The 16,044-nt window shown below is 36.7% G+C and overlaps 1 protein-coding gene across 5 annotated transcripts in view; it reads left to right on the forward strand.

Moving 5' to 3' along the window:
• The window catches only part of COL14A1 (collagen type XIV alpha 1 chain), a 112,907-nt gene that overhangs the window by 66,512 nt on the left and 30,351 nt on the right, over positions 1–16,044 (forward strand). For all 5 annotated transcript variants that reach the window (XM_053953952.1, XM_053953795.1, XM_053953872.1 and 2 more), the window contains exons 25-34: positions 1,033–1,107; positions 2,461–2,600; positions 3,789–3,912; positions 5,467–5,610; positions 7,591–7,755; positions 9,297–9,335; positions 9,540–9,678; positions 11,938–12,080; positions 12,921–13,030; positions 14,248–14,406. In XM_053953952.1, the coding sequence (XP_053809927.1) occupies positions 1,033–1,107; positions 2,461–2,600; positions 3,789–3,912; positions 5,467–5,610; positions 7,591–7,755; positions 9,297–9,335; positions 9,540–9,678; positions 11,938–12,080; positions 12,921–13,030; positions 14,248–14,406 (1,238 nt within the window). The remainder of the gene's footprint in view (positions 1–1,032; positions 1,108–2,460; positions 2,601–3,788; positions 3,913–5,466; positions 5,611–7,590; positions 7,756–9,296; positions 9,336–9,539; positions 9,679–11,937; positions 12,081–12,920; positions 13,031–14,247; positions 14,407–16,044) is intronic.

The following is a 16,044-nucleotide window of genomic DNA, read 5'->3' on the forward strand; positions in this document are numbered from 1 at the left end:
AATCAGCTAGAGTGGGATGTGGACATGTAATGAATCCTGTTTGCACTGATCTTTCCCAAATGTAGGTTCCTTTTCTCAGGTTGCCGTATCTAACTCTCTCCATTGCCTATAAAAGTAACTTAAGTTTAGTCTTACTTGAGGTACTGATGTTCTGTCACCTGTGGCTTCTTATGCTAAATATATTGAATGAAAATGGGGGAAAAAACCCTTGAATTAATGTGGAAGCTTTTCCTCCCATAGAGTTGTGGAAGTCAATGCATGTGCATTTTGTCTCTGAGAGGTCAGCTGGGCTGTATTGAAAGGTGCTAAATAAAGCTGTTGCATTCAGAAAAGCTGCCAATTCACCTAGGTCACTGCAAGGTTGAAATTCCAATGTCAATTTTCAGGAGAAGAGCGAGGGGCACTTTCAGAAACTATAAAGCAACTCTAGTAGAAGTTGCTGCAGGCAACAGAGCCACAGTCCTGTTAGAGCTGGGGTCAGAGCTGAGTTTCTGTCTGGAAGCATAACAAGGTCTTTGACCAAGTTCAGAAAAGTCTTCATCAGGGCAGACTGTGATCTGCTTTGAGTGCAGGCACTGGCTTGCTTTTCCTCTCTGTCTTTGCATTTTGGATTGTAGGGCTAAGATCTTCCTTCCAGAGTGAATAAAGACCTACTTTCTGTTACTGAGGACTTTTGTTGAGAAAGGAAAAGGACACAGACCTTTTTCAAAACGAGTTATGGATTCTAGGTCAAGAATAGTGCTGGCACATGGTCTGCTACACTGGAGAATCTCAAAAAGGGACAGTTCCAGTAGTAGTTCAGTTGTAATATTGTATCATTCATACTGGATATACAGCCATTAATTGTTTTGCATTAGTAATATTCTCTTTCAGGTGACATTTCTTGTGTGCACTCACCTACATTTATCTCCAATTGCATAACTAGTGGGTTAGGGATAATGAATTATTTTCATGTGGAGATGAGTAGAAAATGCTGTTTATTAGATATTGGGCTTTCAAGCATATTTGGATATTCCTTCTTTTATTCTCCAGTACCATTTCCTACTCAACCACCAACAACACCTTCAACACCACCTCCACCACCTACAATCCCACCTGCAAAAGAGGGTAAGTGCTACATGTGTGAGTTTATAGTAATTTTAAAGTGTTGATGCAATGTTTTTCTGCTTCTGATGGTATTTTAGACCTGTGGGGAGCAGATCTCACAAGGCATTTGCTGTAGAAACATTGTTGAGGCAGCTGGCTTAAATTTAATGAGCCAAAAATCTGACCTCATTGTTGTACTGTTAAAATTTGCTGAAAGGGGGGTTAACATATGTGACACTTCCTTTTTCCACAACTCCTGAACTATATACATTTTGCAACTGAAGCAGACAGTTTAATTATCCTAGGATCATTAAACTTCAAAAGCAGCATTATTTTAAAATATGTCTACTTTATGTAATGTGAAAAGTATGGGCAATATTCGGACTCTCCTCTTTAAATGCAGACTTCCTTTTATTATTATTTGAAGGTGTCATATCTTGTACAGAGGCATATAATATTGCTGTGAGAGGAGCATTATTGGTGAAGACTGAGGATCAAATACATCAGCTTGAAGTCTGTGGACCAAACTGATGTATAAATTGAGACTTTAACCCACAAGTGCAGGGAAAAAAGACCTTGTATATGTGTGTGTTTAGAACTGCATAGGAAGAGAAAATGAGGGGTTTTTGTTATCCCAGGAGTAATCAACAGAAAATTAAAAATACAGGTTTGTATCTTCTTGTCCTATTCTCTGGGTTTAGATGAAATATGATGATGAAATATGTTGAAAAATGTAACTTTGGTTTGAGACAGTTTACTTCTGACTCCAAGCAGTTCTGTGGATTTCTGTGAAGTGTTGAAGGTTCCCAGTTCCCATGAAAGAGTGAGCAACTTGTGTGAGCAAATGTACAACTCTTGCAGGCCATTTTGCATAAAAACATGCTGGAATCAGATGAGATGGTGAAACCTGCATTGCTCCTACACAGTGCAGTTGAAGTGCATTAGACACTGCAGACCTTAGGGTAACTTTATGAATGGAATATTTTCCCAGTGGGAACCTCCACAGTTGAAATTCTGTCATCTTGCTTACTGTGTCATGCTAGGAGTCTGGCATTGTATATGTGTGACTTTACTTAAAAACCTAAATAAAAATAGAAATGATAGGCCAGACTTTAAAGAATCATTGAAGTGAGTTCTGTGATAGGATCCGTTGGTGCAGACAATTCTCCCTTGCAGAGCTCAGCTGGTTCTACACCTGCACTGAAGTCAATGCCAGCAGGTTTGTTGACTAAAGCTAACATTATGAGCTAACATGTATTAACTAACATTAAACAAGGGCTTTTCATGATGGTTGCATTTTCTTAAGTGATTTTTGAGCTTTCATGAGGAGTTGAGGCATTGCTCTAATTCCAAAATTCTTGCTTTCTTCCTCAGTGTGCAAAGCAGCCAAAGCTGATCTGGCATTCCTGGTGGATGGGTCATGGAGTATTGGAGATGACAATTTCAATAAGATAATTAACTTCCTTTATAGCACTGTGGGAGCTTTGGATAAGATTGGTCCTGATGGAACACAGGTAATCAACGGGTGCAGAGATGGAGGGTGCATGGACTTGACAGGGTATTTCAGACTAGACCAGAAGTGAAATGAATCAAGAAGTAACTGACATCATTTCACAGTTCAGTGAAAATATAAACTGCTCTAGGTCAGTATCTTTTTATGCACACCATATGTTAAATTCTCAATATAAATTTTGGCAGCATGAGGGCTAAGTATCATTTCAGTCTCCTCTAATTCTAATGACATTTGAGTTTGTTAATGTTTTTGGTAATCATTGTAGTGTTTATTTATAAATAAACTAAGAATGGCATTGATAAGGAAAATTAAAAGTTCTGTTATTTTAAATCACACACTCTAGAGAATCTACAGTGCTTGAAATAAAATTTGCAACAATTGTTCCATTTATGTATTCATTTAGAGAGGTGCTCCAGAACATATTAATGGCAAATACGTTACTGTTTCAAGTGTTACCTGTATAATATATGGTTTGGGATCTCATTGGAAATTAATTTTAACTTGTGCAAACCCTGAAGAATACTTAGTTTTTACTGTTTCTTACTATACACCCATTTTTCCAAAATATAGTTAATGGTGCTTCAGAAACTTTGTCACAAGTTTAAACACAATAGCTCCTTTTAAATGAGGGGCACCACTTCTGGAATATGAAGACCAATATATGCTTTGTGAGTTGTGGGAGTTTAGTGCACAGTATTGTAATACAGGGTCTTAACTCAGTAGTGTCATATTTGACAGAGGCAATATTTCAAAATATATTCCTGAATCTTTCTATTATTTGCTTCATTCTTGCTCCCTAGCTTAAGTTACTTATGTGCAGTTATTAATTCATGGAGACTGAATTAAGTCCCAGCAGTTCTGAGTATGAATAACTGTACACATGTGAGCACCTGTAACCAGGATTTTGCTTTTGGGCTTGACAGAATGCTTCTGCCAAAGTGGGTATTACTGTTCTCATCCAGTTTGCTGCAAAATGAAACCAGAAAGTGTTAGATGGTTGCCAAGGTTGGAGACAGTAAAATTGAACTTTATTTAGTGAAAGCTTTCTTAAAGAGGAAAAAAGTCTGGCTTCAATTTAAAGATGAAGCAAAGTTACAAGATAAATCCTTGTTTTAAGTGGTCAGATTCACCTACTTTTTGCTTGCACAGTGGGTGGTGCTTTTGTAATGAACATCTTCTATGTGCACAGGTGGCAATAATTCAGTTTACTGATGATCCCAGGACAGAATTTAAATTGAATGCATACAAAACGAAAGAGACTCTTCTTGAAGCTATTCAGCGTATAGCATACAAAGGAGGAAATACAAAAACAGGTGAGAAAGGATGTGCTTGTAATGCAGATTTTTTTCCCTGCTTCTCTAAGAAGTATTTATTTCCCATTTGCTAAATGGTTTAATTAATCACTGCAAAACCAGTGATAACATGCTGTCTCCACACTGTAGATGAAAGACTGGGCTCTGAAATTCTGAAATAGAAAGTCTCTGTAATCTGTAGTTTACACACTTCAGCCCCTACTGCCGCATATTCACCCCACTGACCAACAGTGATAACAAGGATCAGGGAGGCAGGGAGAGGGGCAGGAGGGCTAAAGCAAATTAATTTGGGGGTAGTAGAAGGTGGAATGGAAAGTAATATGAAATCAGCTTGCCAAGTGAGCAGAAAAGTGATAAAAGGGAGAGGGAGGGAGGGAGGGAGGGAGCTTGCAGAGCATGTAGAAAACTGGAGAGAGTGGAGGGTCTGTTTGGATATAAGCCAGGACAGTTAAGCATCTGTGGGATGTTTAAGATTGGGATGGGGAAGGATGTTTGTTAAGGTTCCATTTTAATTAATCCCTTAAAATAGCTTTCTGATATAAAGAAATTATAGATGAGGGTTGAAAGGGTTAAAATCTGTTTTAGTTGGAAACCGTATGTTTTATTATTTTCAGACTGCACAGAAATTTCTTGCAGCTGTTGTATTGCATCCAGTTTCATCATTATCAAAATAATTTTCAATTTACTACAATGACATTCTCAGTTGTTAGTGTAGACAGTGCCCTACAATCTAGAAAAGGAAAGTTTTATTATCTCTAAACCAGCCAGCAGCTAAATACCACACAGAGCTCACTTACTGCCCATCCCTGGTGGGATGGGGAGGAGAATCAGAAAAGGGTAAAGCCTGTGGGCTAAGACAACAGTTTCAGGATTGAAATAAAGTAAAATACAATGGTAATTAAAAGGGGTATAACAAAGAAAGGGAGAGAAACCCCAAGAAAAACAGATGATGCTCGGCAGAGTTGTTCACCACCTGCTGACTGATGCCCAGCCCATTCTAGAGCAGGGATTGGCCCCTCCTGGCCAACTCCCCATGTTTATACACTGGGCAGGATGTTCTACAGTATGGAGTATCCCTTTGGCCAGTTTGGGACAGCTGTCCTGTGTACACTCTCCTCCAGTCCTCTTGTGCAGCTGCTCAGGGGCAGAGAGTGAGACACTGAAAAGTCCTTGACTCAGGGTAAGCACAGCTTAGCAACAACCAAAACACCATAATCAACATTAGCCTCATATGGAGTCCAAAACTCAGCACTGTACCAGCAATAAAGAGGGAAATGAAGCCGATCCCAGCTGAACCCAGGACACCCACACAAATCATGTTTGTGGTCTTCCCTTATGGATTGAAAAATGGAGGGACAAAGCCATCAGAACTTGAAACGCTGTGGTCAGAACCAAACTTTTCTAAATCTTGATTTTAACAAATACAGAATGAACAAATTGTCTGACTACTCAGGACACAACAGATTTCTCTTTTTATATATGTCTAACATGTGATATGAGAAGCCAATAGAAATTGGATTTATATCACAGTCAATGTCAATTTTTGTGTTACAGGCAAAGCCATTAAACATGCACGAGAAATCTTATTTACAGGAGAGGCAGGCATGAGAAGGGGCATTCCAAAGGTTTTGGTTGTCATCACTGATGGGCGATCACAGGATGATGTGAACAAAGTCTCCAGAGAAATGCAACTAGATGGTAAATTGTGTGGTTTTAAAAACAACTCACATGTTCTTTTTTTCTCATGAATTGCATCTAAGTAAGTGAGGGCATAAGGTACGGATAGCCTTTCCTCCAGATTTTCAGTTTTAAAGAAAACAGCAATTGCTGAGAAACACGGAATATCACTAGGGTATGATTAGATTCTGGATATTTTTGGTGATTAATGGAATTATTTTTCATTTTGGCAGCAGTGCTAAAATCATGTAGTAGTTAATGGAATTGTTCCCAGAATGAAGAAGTTGGGGAATATGATCCTGAGAATTTGGATTGTCATCTATAAAATGTAGTCTAGTGGTTATGAGCAAATTGAACTATTTTGTTTTCTACACAAAAGGTCCATTGAAAATTCTTATACTGTTTCTGACCTGCTCTCATGTTACACTAATTACCTCTAGGAATTTTTTTAAAGCTTCAATTTTAGAACTTTAAGCAGCCACACCATGTTGTGAGTCTAAGTGTAAGAAATGGATTAATTGTTGTAGAAGTTTGTACCAAAACCGAAAGGGCACAGTGAGCCACCTGGCACAAAACTAAAGGATGGAAGAAAAAAACTATCTTCCTTTTAATGTGAGGTGACCTGAAGAGAAATTACATTTGTGGCTTTTATTTGCTTTTAGCTTTGGCAGCCATGAAGTTCCCAGTATAGTTCACTGATTTCTGAAACCACATGTAATTGTCTAGCTTGGCTGCCTCCTTGTTTTGTTGCTAGATGCTGAGTGCAGGGGCTTCATCAATAAAGCATATGACAAAATAGTGGGCTTGCATGACCTGTTTTAAGTAGCAGTTAAGAAAACTGTGTATTTGTGAATAAATTTGAGTTTGTGGCTAAGCTGAACAGAAAATGTTCATCTCTCAGGTAAGTCCTGCAGTTGCATTATTAGCTCCAGGTCTGGGAATGGCCTCCAGAGAAGATGGCACTTTGTAAGGGTTCAGTTGCTGGGATGTGGCACTCGACTTCCCCTCTCCCATTTCCCCTGGAATGTGCTGCACAGTGAGGCTGCAGATAGGTTAGAGCAGGTACTGATGGACATCTGTGATGGAGGCTGGCACAGAGAGGTGCTGATCTTGGATGAGACTTGAAGATATTGTTCTAATGTATTAAGTCAAAGTTTTATTATGCTAAAAGCTCTGTAGAAGGTGATATATGCCCCTGGTTCTCATCCAAACTTAAAGATAATACTTGACTGGAATAAATTTGTGACTGAGCCATGCTAGAACAGTATATCCATTAACTGTATTCAGCCTGATGTAGAGAGGTTTTTTCCTTCATCTCTTATGGAAAGGAAAATGTTGAAAAACTTATGGCTCTTTTGTTGCTCCTGAAGCATGTAGGGTACAGTTTCCATTTGATTTAAATCCTTTAAGTCAGGCTCATATTTTGAAAAATATTCATACTAAATATACAGAACAGATGCAACCAGTGCAGTTAAATTGCTGATGAAATGAGAATGCATTTATTTCAGTGTTCACTCATGAGGCTGCAGTGCCTTGAAATAATATATGTACTAGCACGTGGCACAGAAAAAATCTGTAAAGAACCTGCAGGAAATTAATTTGTCTACCTTGTATTTATTCTGTGCTTGATACATGGATATTTTTGTGTAATACAATATCATTAATTACAGTATTAATAAATTTTAAATTAAATTAAATTGTAAATGCATTTAAACCTATGCTAAAACTTTAAACTACTGAGTAGTCATATATCTTCAAGAAAATGCTTAAAGTTTAATTTTAACTAATTAAGGATAAATAGCCAGAAGAAATATTTCACAGAGAATGTTTTCCTTTTATTTTACATTACATAAGTGAATTTTCTCATGCTATAGGGTAATAATTAAATGTCCAAGTTGGTGTTTAATCAGGAAAGGAGTCAGTGCAAATACAGTTATGTTCATATTGTATTTCCACTCTCAAAATGAATGATGCACAGGAATGTTCTTTTTTGTTTTACAGGTTTTACCTTTTTTGCTATTGGAGTGGCTGATGCTGACTATTCAGAGTTAGTTAATATTGGCAGCAAGCCCAGTGAAAGACATGTCTTCTTCGTGGATGACTTTGATGCCTTTACAAAGATTGAAGATGAGCTGATCACTTTTGTTTGTGAAACTGCATCAGCAAGTTAGCCATTTTGATTTATGTTTCTTTCTAAAATAACTGCTAAATACTGCGGAGGTTAATTTTCTATTAAGACAAATTCTTGATCTTTTTAATATAATTTAGTGCTGACTTTATAATGTTCCGCAGAAGATTAAGGAAATGAAGGTGTTTTGACTTCAAAATAATTAATGGCTGTTTCTGTAAAGCTAGAATACAGTCACTTGTTGTCAAAAACTCATTTCAACTGTTGTTGACATTTCAGAATCATTAAAGATAATTATATTTTATTTTCTAGGCTACTTTAACCCCCTGTAAGAATACTGCTAGCTACATTCATTCTTATTCAAGTCACATGGTTAATTTATTAATAGAGATTCAATCATTAACATTTTTGTTATGAAGTAGATGAGTTGTAGCCTAAGCAAAAGCATAAAACACATGCAAATTCTGAAATCTGTGAGAAAGCCACATTTCTGCCTCTTTATGAAAATTAAGGAATAGACATTCCAGAGCAACACTTAATGATTATTGGTCAGAAATTCACATGCTTTTAGGTGTGTGCCCACAATATATTTCCTTGTGTATAAGCCAGGAAGCAGGCACTGTGTAGTTTTATGATATGAACCATTTGTGACTGTAAGGAGTCCTTGTGCACAGGGCTGTGAGTTATCATGAGACTGAATTGCAAGAGCTGGTAAGTAAAAATAATGTTGCTTGTGAGCTCACACACAAATTGCTTGTGAGCAATAATGTTGCTTGTGAGATTTTGACCATGAGCTCTACTTTCAATGGTAGAGAGAATGTTAAACATTGACAATTGTCAACAGTATCATTTATTGGTCACTTGTGCTTGTTTTCTAAGTGATCTTCAAATGTGAGCATCCTGGGGTGCCATATTTGGTTGATATGCTGCTTTGGGCTTGTTGATTTCCCAGGACACCTTTCCTGGAATATATTAGTGACCTTTCTTCCCTGCCAAAAGAAATGTGTAAATCAGATTTACAGCTATTTAAAATGAGAGCACACATCTTAGGGATTGTTCTGATTTCTCTTGCTCATGGAAACTATAGTGGAGTTTGAAAAGGTACAGAGAATGTCAGCTGCAGTACTTGAACTTGAGATGGGTTAGGCTGGAGAAGCTCACAAACAGAGAATTAGGGAACACTTGGTTAAATCCCCATATAAGACATACTTTATTTTATGCAACAGGCAACGAATTTGTTGCTTTTTTTCCAATAAATTTGAAATTGCTGAAGAGGTTGTGAAGGCAGGTTTATAGGGAGCCTTAGACAAATTAACAGACAAGAAATCCATAAAAATATATTATATGGAGCACACAGGGAGCACTCCTTAATATCTTTGCTACAACCCTTGGGGATCCTGAGAAGCAACGACAGAATGGAGTAGAAAGTGGCCAGGTTTGCCTGTCCTTCCTACCCAACCTCTCCTTTTGCTGCTCTTGGGGGTGGAGTGCTGAGTTTAAGTCTAACTGCATGATTGTTGTGATTCAGTAGGATATCTCTTGTATTCTTAAGTATATCTTTTTTTTTTTTCCTTTCCAGCCTGCCCACTGGTAGTTAAAGATGGCAATAATTTTGCAGGTACAGTATTTTTGTGTTCATTTTTGTTTCTGACTTATTGAATCATTTTCAATACATTATTTTCACAGTATTAGGCAATACATTTCCCTTCACGCTAACAGGCAATGAAACTCTTAGATACAATTGTAGTTGTCTTTTTTTTTTTGTATCCTCTAATGCAGTATTAATTTAAATTAATAAAATATACTTTTTGATATCTTCCAGGATTTAAAATGATGGAAATGTTTGGTTTGGTTGAAAAGGAGTTTTCAGCTGTGGAAGGGGTTTCCATGGAACCTGGCACATTTAATGTTTTCCCATGTTACAGACTGCACAAGGATGCTTTGGTATCCCAGCCTACCAAGTATGTATTCACATATAAATACTCAAAAAACACATGAAGATAATTTTATAGTGCAGGCAATTATTCATTTCAGGGACTAGTATTTTTAAGTCAGAAGTGCAGAGGTGCTAGTGTATATCTGCAATATACTGATGAATAGAAAAACAGTTTGGTGCTCTGACACTTCAATCAATTTAATTCAAAAAGAACAATTGTAGGTAAAAGTAGGTAAGCCCACTGGCTGTTTTGGTTTTCCCACGAGCCTGTTTCAGGCTTGTGTCTGTGTAACACCTGGCAATTTCGTGCAGGCCCATGTCTGGGCAGATTCCAATCTGCAGCAGTTTGTGAAGGGTGCCTCTGGAATGCAGGCTGAAGTCTCACAGAGTTCAGCATGTCCTTGAAACGAGGGTCAGAATGAGAGCCTGCTTCAGCTGTCCTCAGTGACTTCTACTGCAATCTATGTCCCGCCACTGGTTACAGGGGAAGGTTAACACCCCTGCGTTGAAGCGAGTCTGTGTGAACCCCATCTGTACTCCTGGGAGGCAGGACATCTTCCAGTCACAGGGAGTGTGTCTTGGGAGGGTTATGGAGGAGGCCATGAAGAATCTCCTGACTGAACTTTTACTGTCATTCCTCAGAGAGGAAGTGATGGAAACCCTGTTTCTTGTATAAACAGTGTCTGTGTTTTGTTGGATTCCTCTCAGTCCAGAGCCCTACTCCATTTTAAGTGGCACCAGAGAGAAGCAGTGGCTCTGATGGATTACACGTGGGAAGGTTAATGAAAAAATATTCTTTAGCTAAGATAAATAAGAAAGAAAAATAGTGGGGAATTGAAGGTTTATATTAGATATCATCAGAGTGTGTGATTGTCCTGTTGTGTTTCATTTGGAGCTGTACTTCTTGGTGCTATTTCACATTCTCTTTGTTTTGTTTCCTCCTGGGCCTTGATGGACCGAAATGTCACGGGATTAATATTTCTCACTTCTTTTTTCCCTTTCTGCTTCTTTCTAATTTGATCTGCTGCCTTTATATGCTATTCTCTAGCTGCCACCCCAGCCCAGTCTTACTGCTTCATTAGACTTTCACTCCTTTTCATGGTTCAGAGAACACCTTTCTCTTGATGATCCACAGGTATGTCTGAAAAATACCACTTGGCTTTGTCACTTCATCTGTGCACTGAATGCCATTAATTTTATTTTCCTTTTTGAGCTTTGTATCCCCAAACCTTGCATTTAACCCACTCTGCTTATTGAATTAGCTTTCATTCTTGTACAATAGACACACTGTAAAGGCTTTTTTCTTTTATCTATTGAGTTCCCCCTCTTTCTCTATGGGAAATGGGCAGTGTAACATCACATTTGATCACCTACTGACACTGTGCAGAATATATTGATGATATATCATGTTAACTCTCTTTTCAGCATGATTCATACGATGTGCCAGAAACACTTAAAAAGGAATGGGTCATATTTGGGGAAAATAAATTGTTTGAACAACTCTTGAGACCTCTTTCAGATACCCTTACTACAGTTTTAAGGAATCAGACTCATTAACATTTAACACACAGTCAGTTGTCTCAGACATGTCCAAATGTTTCACTTTGGGATTTGACAACAAAGCGTTAAATTAAACTTGAAGTAAGAAATAATGAATTTTTGCAAATTACATAAAGTACTTCTTTTATATCATAAACTTCCTCTCTCTTCTACATAAATTCTAGGAAACCAGATTGTATTTCAGTATGTGATCTGTTCTGACTTCACTTTCTTTTGTATTGGCTTTCAAATGTATGAACTCCATTCTCTATATTTTATAAAGCTTCCTATAACAGTCTGTCACTCCTAATTTTAATCCATTTGTAATGGTTTAATGACAAAGGACATGTCTATTGAGACTGGTTTTCCAAGCAAGTTCCATTGTCTCCTAAATCAGACAATTTCAAAGGTCTTGAGAGTGGCTATTGTTTGTTAAAAGCTTTAAATATAATTAATTTCAGCTTTACTTCGAACTGACCTCTGATTTATTCTTCAAATTTAAAAAAAAAAGTTAAATTTTAAGGTCAATTTTGTAAATTTCAAGGGAGACAATAACTTCTACTTTCTTCATAAGCATTCTTTTAGAGTTATCAAGTTGAGTAGTTTTTATAGACACATATCACTTTTCATTCTTGATTTATAAGGAAATATACAGAGTAATAGAAAGCATGCCGAGGGAAATTCTGATGAGTAAATCACCAGATTTAGCATTGTTTCAGTTTCAAAGCCATTTTTTCTCTTACAGGTATTTGCATCCTGAAGGTCTCCCTTCTGATTACACCATCACGTTTCTCTTTCGGATACTGCCGGACACACCTCAGGAGCCCTTTGCTCTGTGGGAGATTTTAAATGAAGCCTATGAACCACTGGTTGGAGTTATTTTAGATAGTATGTGTTTTGTGTTTTATCAGTGATTTTAACTATACAAGTGATTAATTCTGTGTCTAGTTTTATTATTGCCAGTGTTTCAATCTGCTGCCAGAACAACCAGCTGAATCTGGCAGGGAATAATTTCTAATGCATGGTTCTTAGATTCAATTTAACTGAGTTTAATTTGGAGTTAGAGTCAAATTTTGAGCTAACTGCTTTAAACTGGATTCCAAGCATCTGTACTAGATGCAATTTGATGTGAGGTACTCATCTGCATTTAAGATTTCCAGTGCTTTGAATCTGATTCGATCAAATCTGTCTTGATATAAGCCAGTGGGACTGGGAGCATATGTAGAGGAAATGCAGTCTGGTGAAGAGTTAGGACCACGGACATGAACTCCAGATGGCTCTTCATTTCTGCTTGGTTTTACTTTCACAATTGTGAAACAGGGATTATAATTTACAAGGTTTTGCTGTTGAGAAGGTGAAGCTATTGTTATACCTGTTCTTGATAGCTGCCAGTTTGTCAGCTTGAAATAGGTGTGAATTAGGCATTTAGCCAGCTTGAGGAAGAGTTTTTCTTGTCCAACTCTCACAGAGAATGAATGAGAGAGTAGAACCAGGTAGATATGGGTGAGGTAGACTCAGAACTGCTGGTCCATCCTTCCTGTCAAACCAGGAAAGAGCATTTCTCTGATATAACTTGTTACATGCAGGTCAGTATGTTGTTTATGAATGTGTTTTACTAACATTTGAGCTGTTATCTTTGGTCTGCTTTGTTAATTGCAAATTGACTCTTTCAAATATTGTATCAGAACCTTTCTTTAACGCAGAGCCCTTCGTTTTGATCTCACACAGATGGTGGAAAAACTCTGACTTTCTTTAACTATGACTACAAAGGAGATTTTCAAACTGTAACTTTTGAAGGTCCTGAAATAAGGAAGATATTTTATGGGAGTTTTCATAAGGTTAGTAGTGACAATAGGGAGAAAAAGCACTCTGAATAAAAACATGTGAGTTTTTCATGTTTCCAAATCATATTTCATGAGGTCAATTACTGCCAAAAAAAGTGTATTTTGCATCACCTACCTTACTGTCATATGTCTCTTTGCAGTATTAGGTTAACATTAAACAAATCATAATTTTTTCACAAAGCTGATGTGTTAAATTTTCATCTCATACTTTTTGCCTGTATTTTAGAGTTCATTTAGAAATACATATCTTGAAAAGTAATTTAGAAATAAATGAACTTTTCCTTTTAAGATTTGGATTGGCAGTGTCATTCAAAATAAAATGTCCAGGAAAGAAAAATATATTTTTTAATCAGTTGTAATTTTAAAATATATTTTAAGAGTTATGCCATGTTGAACTTTCTTTTGTTATTTGAGAACTTTTAACATTCTTTCTGAAAGCAGGTGAAGCAGCACTGGGATTGTAGCACCTATTTGTTCTGGAGGGCAATTTTGTCGTTTACTTTCTTTCCTGATGTTTGGATCCTTCCTAAACAAAACAAACAAACAAACAAAAACCCTGAGAGCTTGCTCATGACAGGACAGTTGTAGCTAGTCCTCCCTACTGGGAGTGTCTCTGCTGCATCATTGAGGGACAACAGAGTGTGATCAAGGCAGAAGGAAATAATTTAGTTGTGCTCTGCTTTCTGTACTGCAGTTGATGTGATTTGATTTTTTTCAGTGTAAAAACTTCACTATGGCAGTGTTTGCTGTCAATATATAATTTACAAACTAAATTTTACTGCTTAGTTTCGGCTTCTGCAAATGGCTGGCTATAATGGGTGTAATGGTGAAATCCAATGCCCTGTACAAGGAATAACCACATAAATCAAGGTTCTGTGGGATCTGAGTGGTAAATGAACATTGTGCAGATCTTCTGTTGGGACAAATTATTTATTTATTGAATAAATTATATAAGTTGACAATTTCTTTGCAGATGCTCCAGAAGTAGATAAATAAACCAAATTAATTCTACAGTTTACAATCATAATAATTCAGGTTGGATGGGACCACTAGAGGTTATCTAGGTTATTTGCTTTGGAGTGTTCTTTGAGTTTCATTAGCAAACATAGAGTTAGGAGCTCATTTCAAAAAATGCCCCCCTTTTCCCAAGGAAAGAGCATATGTATCTCATCTGCTCCTTTGTACATTAAAACATCTTCTCTTTTGCTCAGTTGCATGTTGTTATCAGCAAGACCACGGCCAAGATAATTATTGACTGCAAGGAAGTGGGAGAGAAGACCATTAATGCAGCAGGGAATATAAGTTCTGATGGCATAGAAGTACTGGGGAGGATGGTGAGATCCAGAGGACCAAGAGACAATTCTGCACCGGTGAGTGGAACAGTAACAACACTGTCTAACATTTAAAATATCCTAAAAACCAACTGTTTGTGAACTTTGCAGTCAGTTTCAACTGGAAGCCAAGTGAATTTATATTTTAAATAGTAAAGTTCCAGCATTTCAGAAATTCTGCAAAAGCCTGTAGTAGTTGTCAACTTCGGCAAAATCTGTTTTTAATTATTTTAATAAATGAAATAATAAGATCATTATTGTTGAAATTTTATTCTCAAAAACATATGTAAACACAGTTGATACATTCAGATATTATTTGTGTTCCAAAAATAATTACATAGAGTAATATCATGTATAACTCCTTTTCCTGGAATGATTTAAACTTTGATTTTTAAAATATTTTGTAATTATTCCCCATGTCTCTTATTCTCTCTGATTCTTTGTTTGCCCCTTAATTCACTGTCTGTTCACAAAAAAATTGAACTGGTTTTGCACAAGCTGTCCCCAAGAGCTCCCATCTTAGTATACCTAGCTCTTTTATAAGACATTTTAAGTGTGAGAGGTCTCCCCTCTCCCCCAGTTTAAGTGCTCATTCATTCCTCTGAAATTATCCTCCTAGAAGCAGTAATTGATTGTTCTTTCTGCATGACAACCAATGCGTGTCTTTCAGTTTTGACTTTTTTGTGTGTAGTAATGTTTGCTAATTTTCCTTGAACTTTCTTGACCCTGGAATGAGTTTAGCAGAGAATGTCAACCTTGAACCAAGGATTGACTTGAATAAGAATGAGGTTTCAAATATGTATTTACTTGTTAATGTATGGAAATACTCTTGTTTAGTAAAAAATAAGCCCTCAGAATATGTCTCTGTATGAAAAGAAAGAGCTTTTAGGACTCAAATTGATGGATAATAATTATATGAAGCCTGGAAAGACAATTACACAGAGAAATCTTTGTAGTCACATTCCAACAGAAACAGAAAAAGACAGACTAAGGAAATCTTGGAATTAGAGAAGCCTTTGTAAAGAAGTGGAAAGAAATATGTCTTTTGTTAGAACATAGGAATCTATAAAAAAAAAATCAGACTGCCCACTCACTGAAAAATTTGATTTTGTTCAAATGAACTGTAAAGCTGATGTAAGATTAGAAATGTGTAGATGAAGATGAAAATTCTTTAGTAGGGTTAAGCTCTCTTCTAGTATTATAATATATACCAAATTAGAAACAAATTAAGAAAGCACCCAAATACCATCCTCTGAAGTTTCCATTCTGCACAATTTATGTATATGGTGCAGTACTTCTTTAGTCACATTTAAGACATGAATGAATTGGTTTCCTACTCCAAAATTTGGAGAACATCAAAGGAATCTAGTAAGAGGCAGGATAGAAGTTCTCAGAACAGTTACTAGATTAGTAGATCTCTCAGTTTTAGAGATGCTTATTACAGAAAATAAAAGTAAGCAGACAGTTTCTTTGGAACAAAATTGTGGATGTTTTGCTCTAATTGTATTCACATGGAACAGTTTAGCATTCTTGGAATGTTTTTAGTGTATTTTTAAAATAAATCAATACAGAGCAGTCATTTGAGTTTTGCCAGACATTTCAATTTTGAGAAAATATAATTGTACCAGAGTTTTCTTTCCCATCAATATATGCAGTGTGCAATGGTAAAATGAACAG

The sequence above is a fragment of the Vidua chalybeata genome, chromosome 1 (genome assembly GCF_026979565.1).
Source record: "Vidua chalybeata isolate OUT-0048 chromosome 1, bVidCha1 merged haplotype, whole genome shotgun sequence".
In the NCBI taxonomy this organism is placed as follows: Eukaryota; Metazoa; Chordata; class Aves; order Passeriformes; family Viduidae; genus Vidua; species Vidua chalybeata.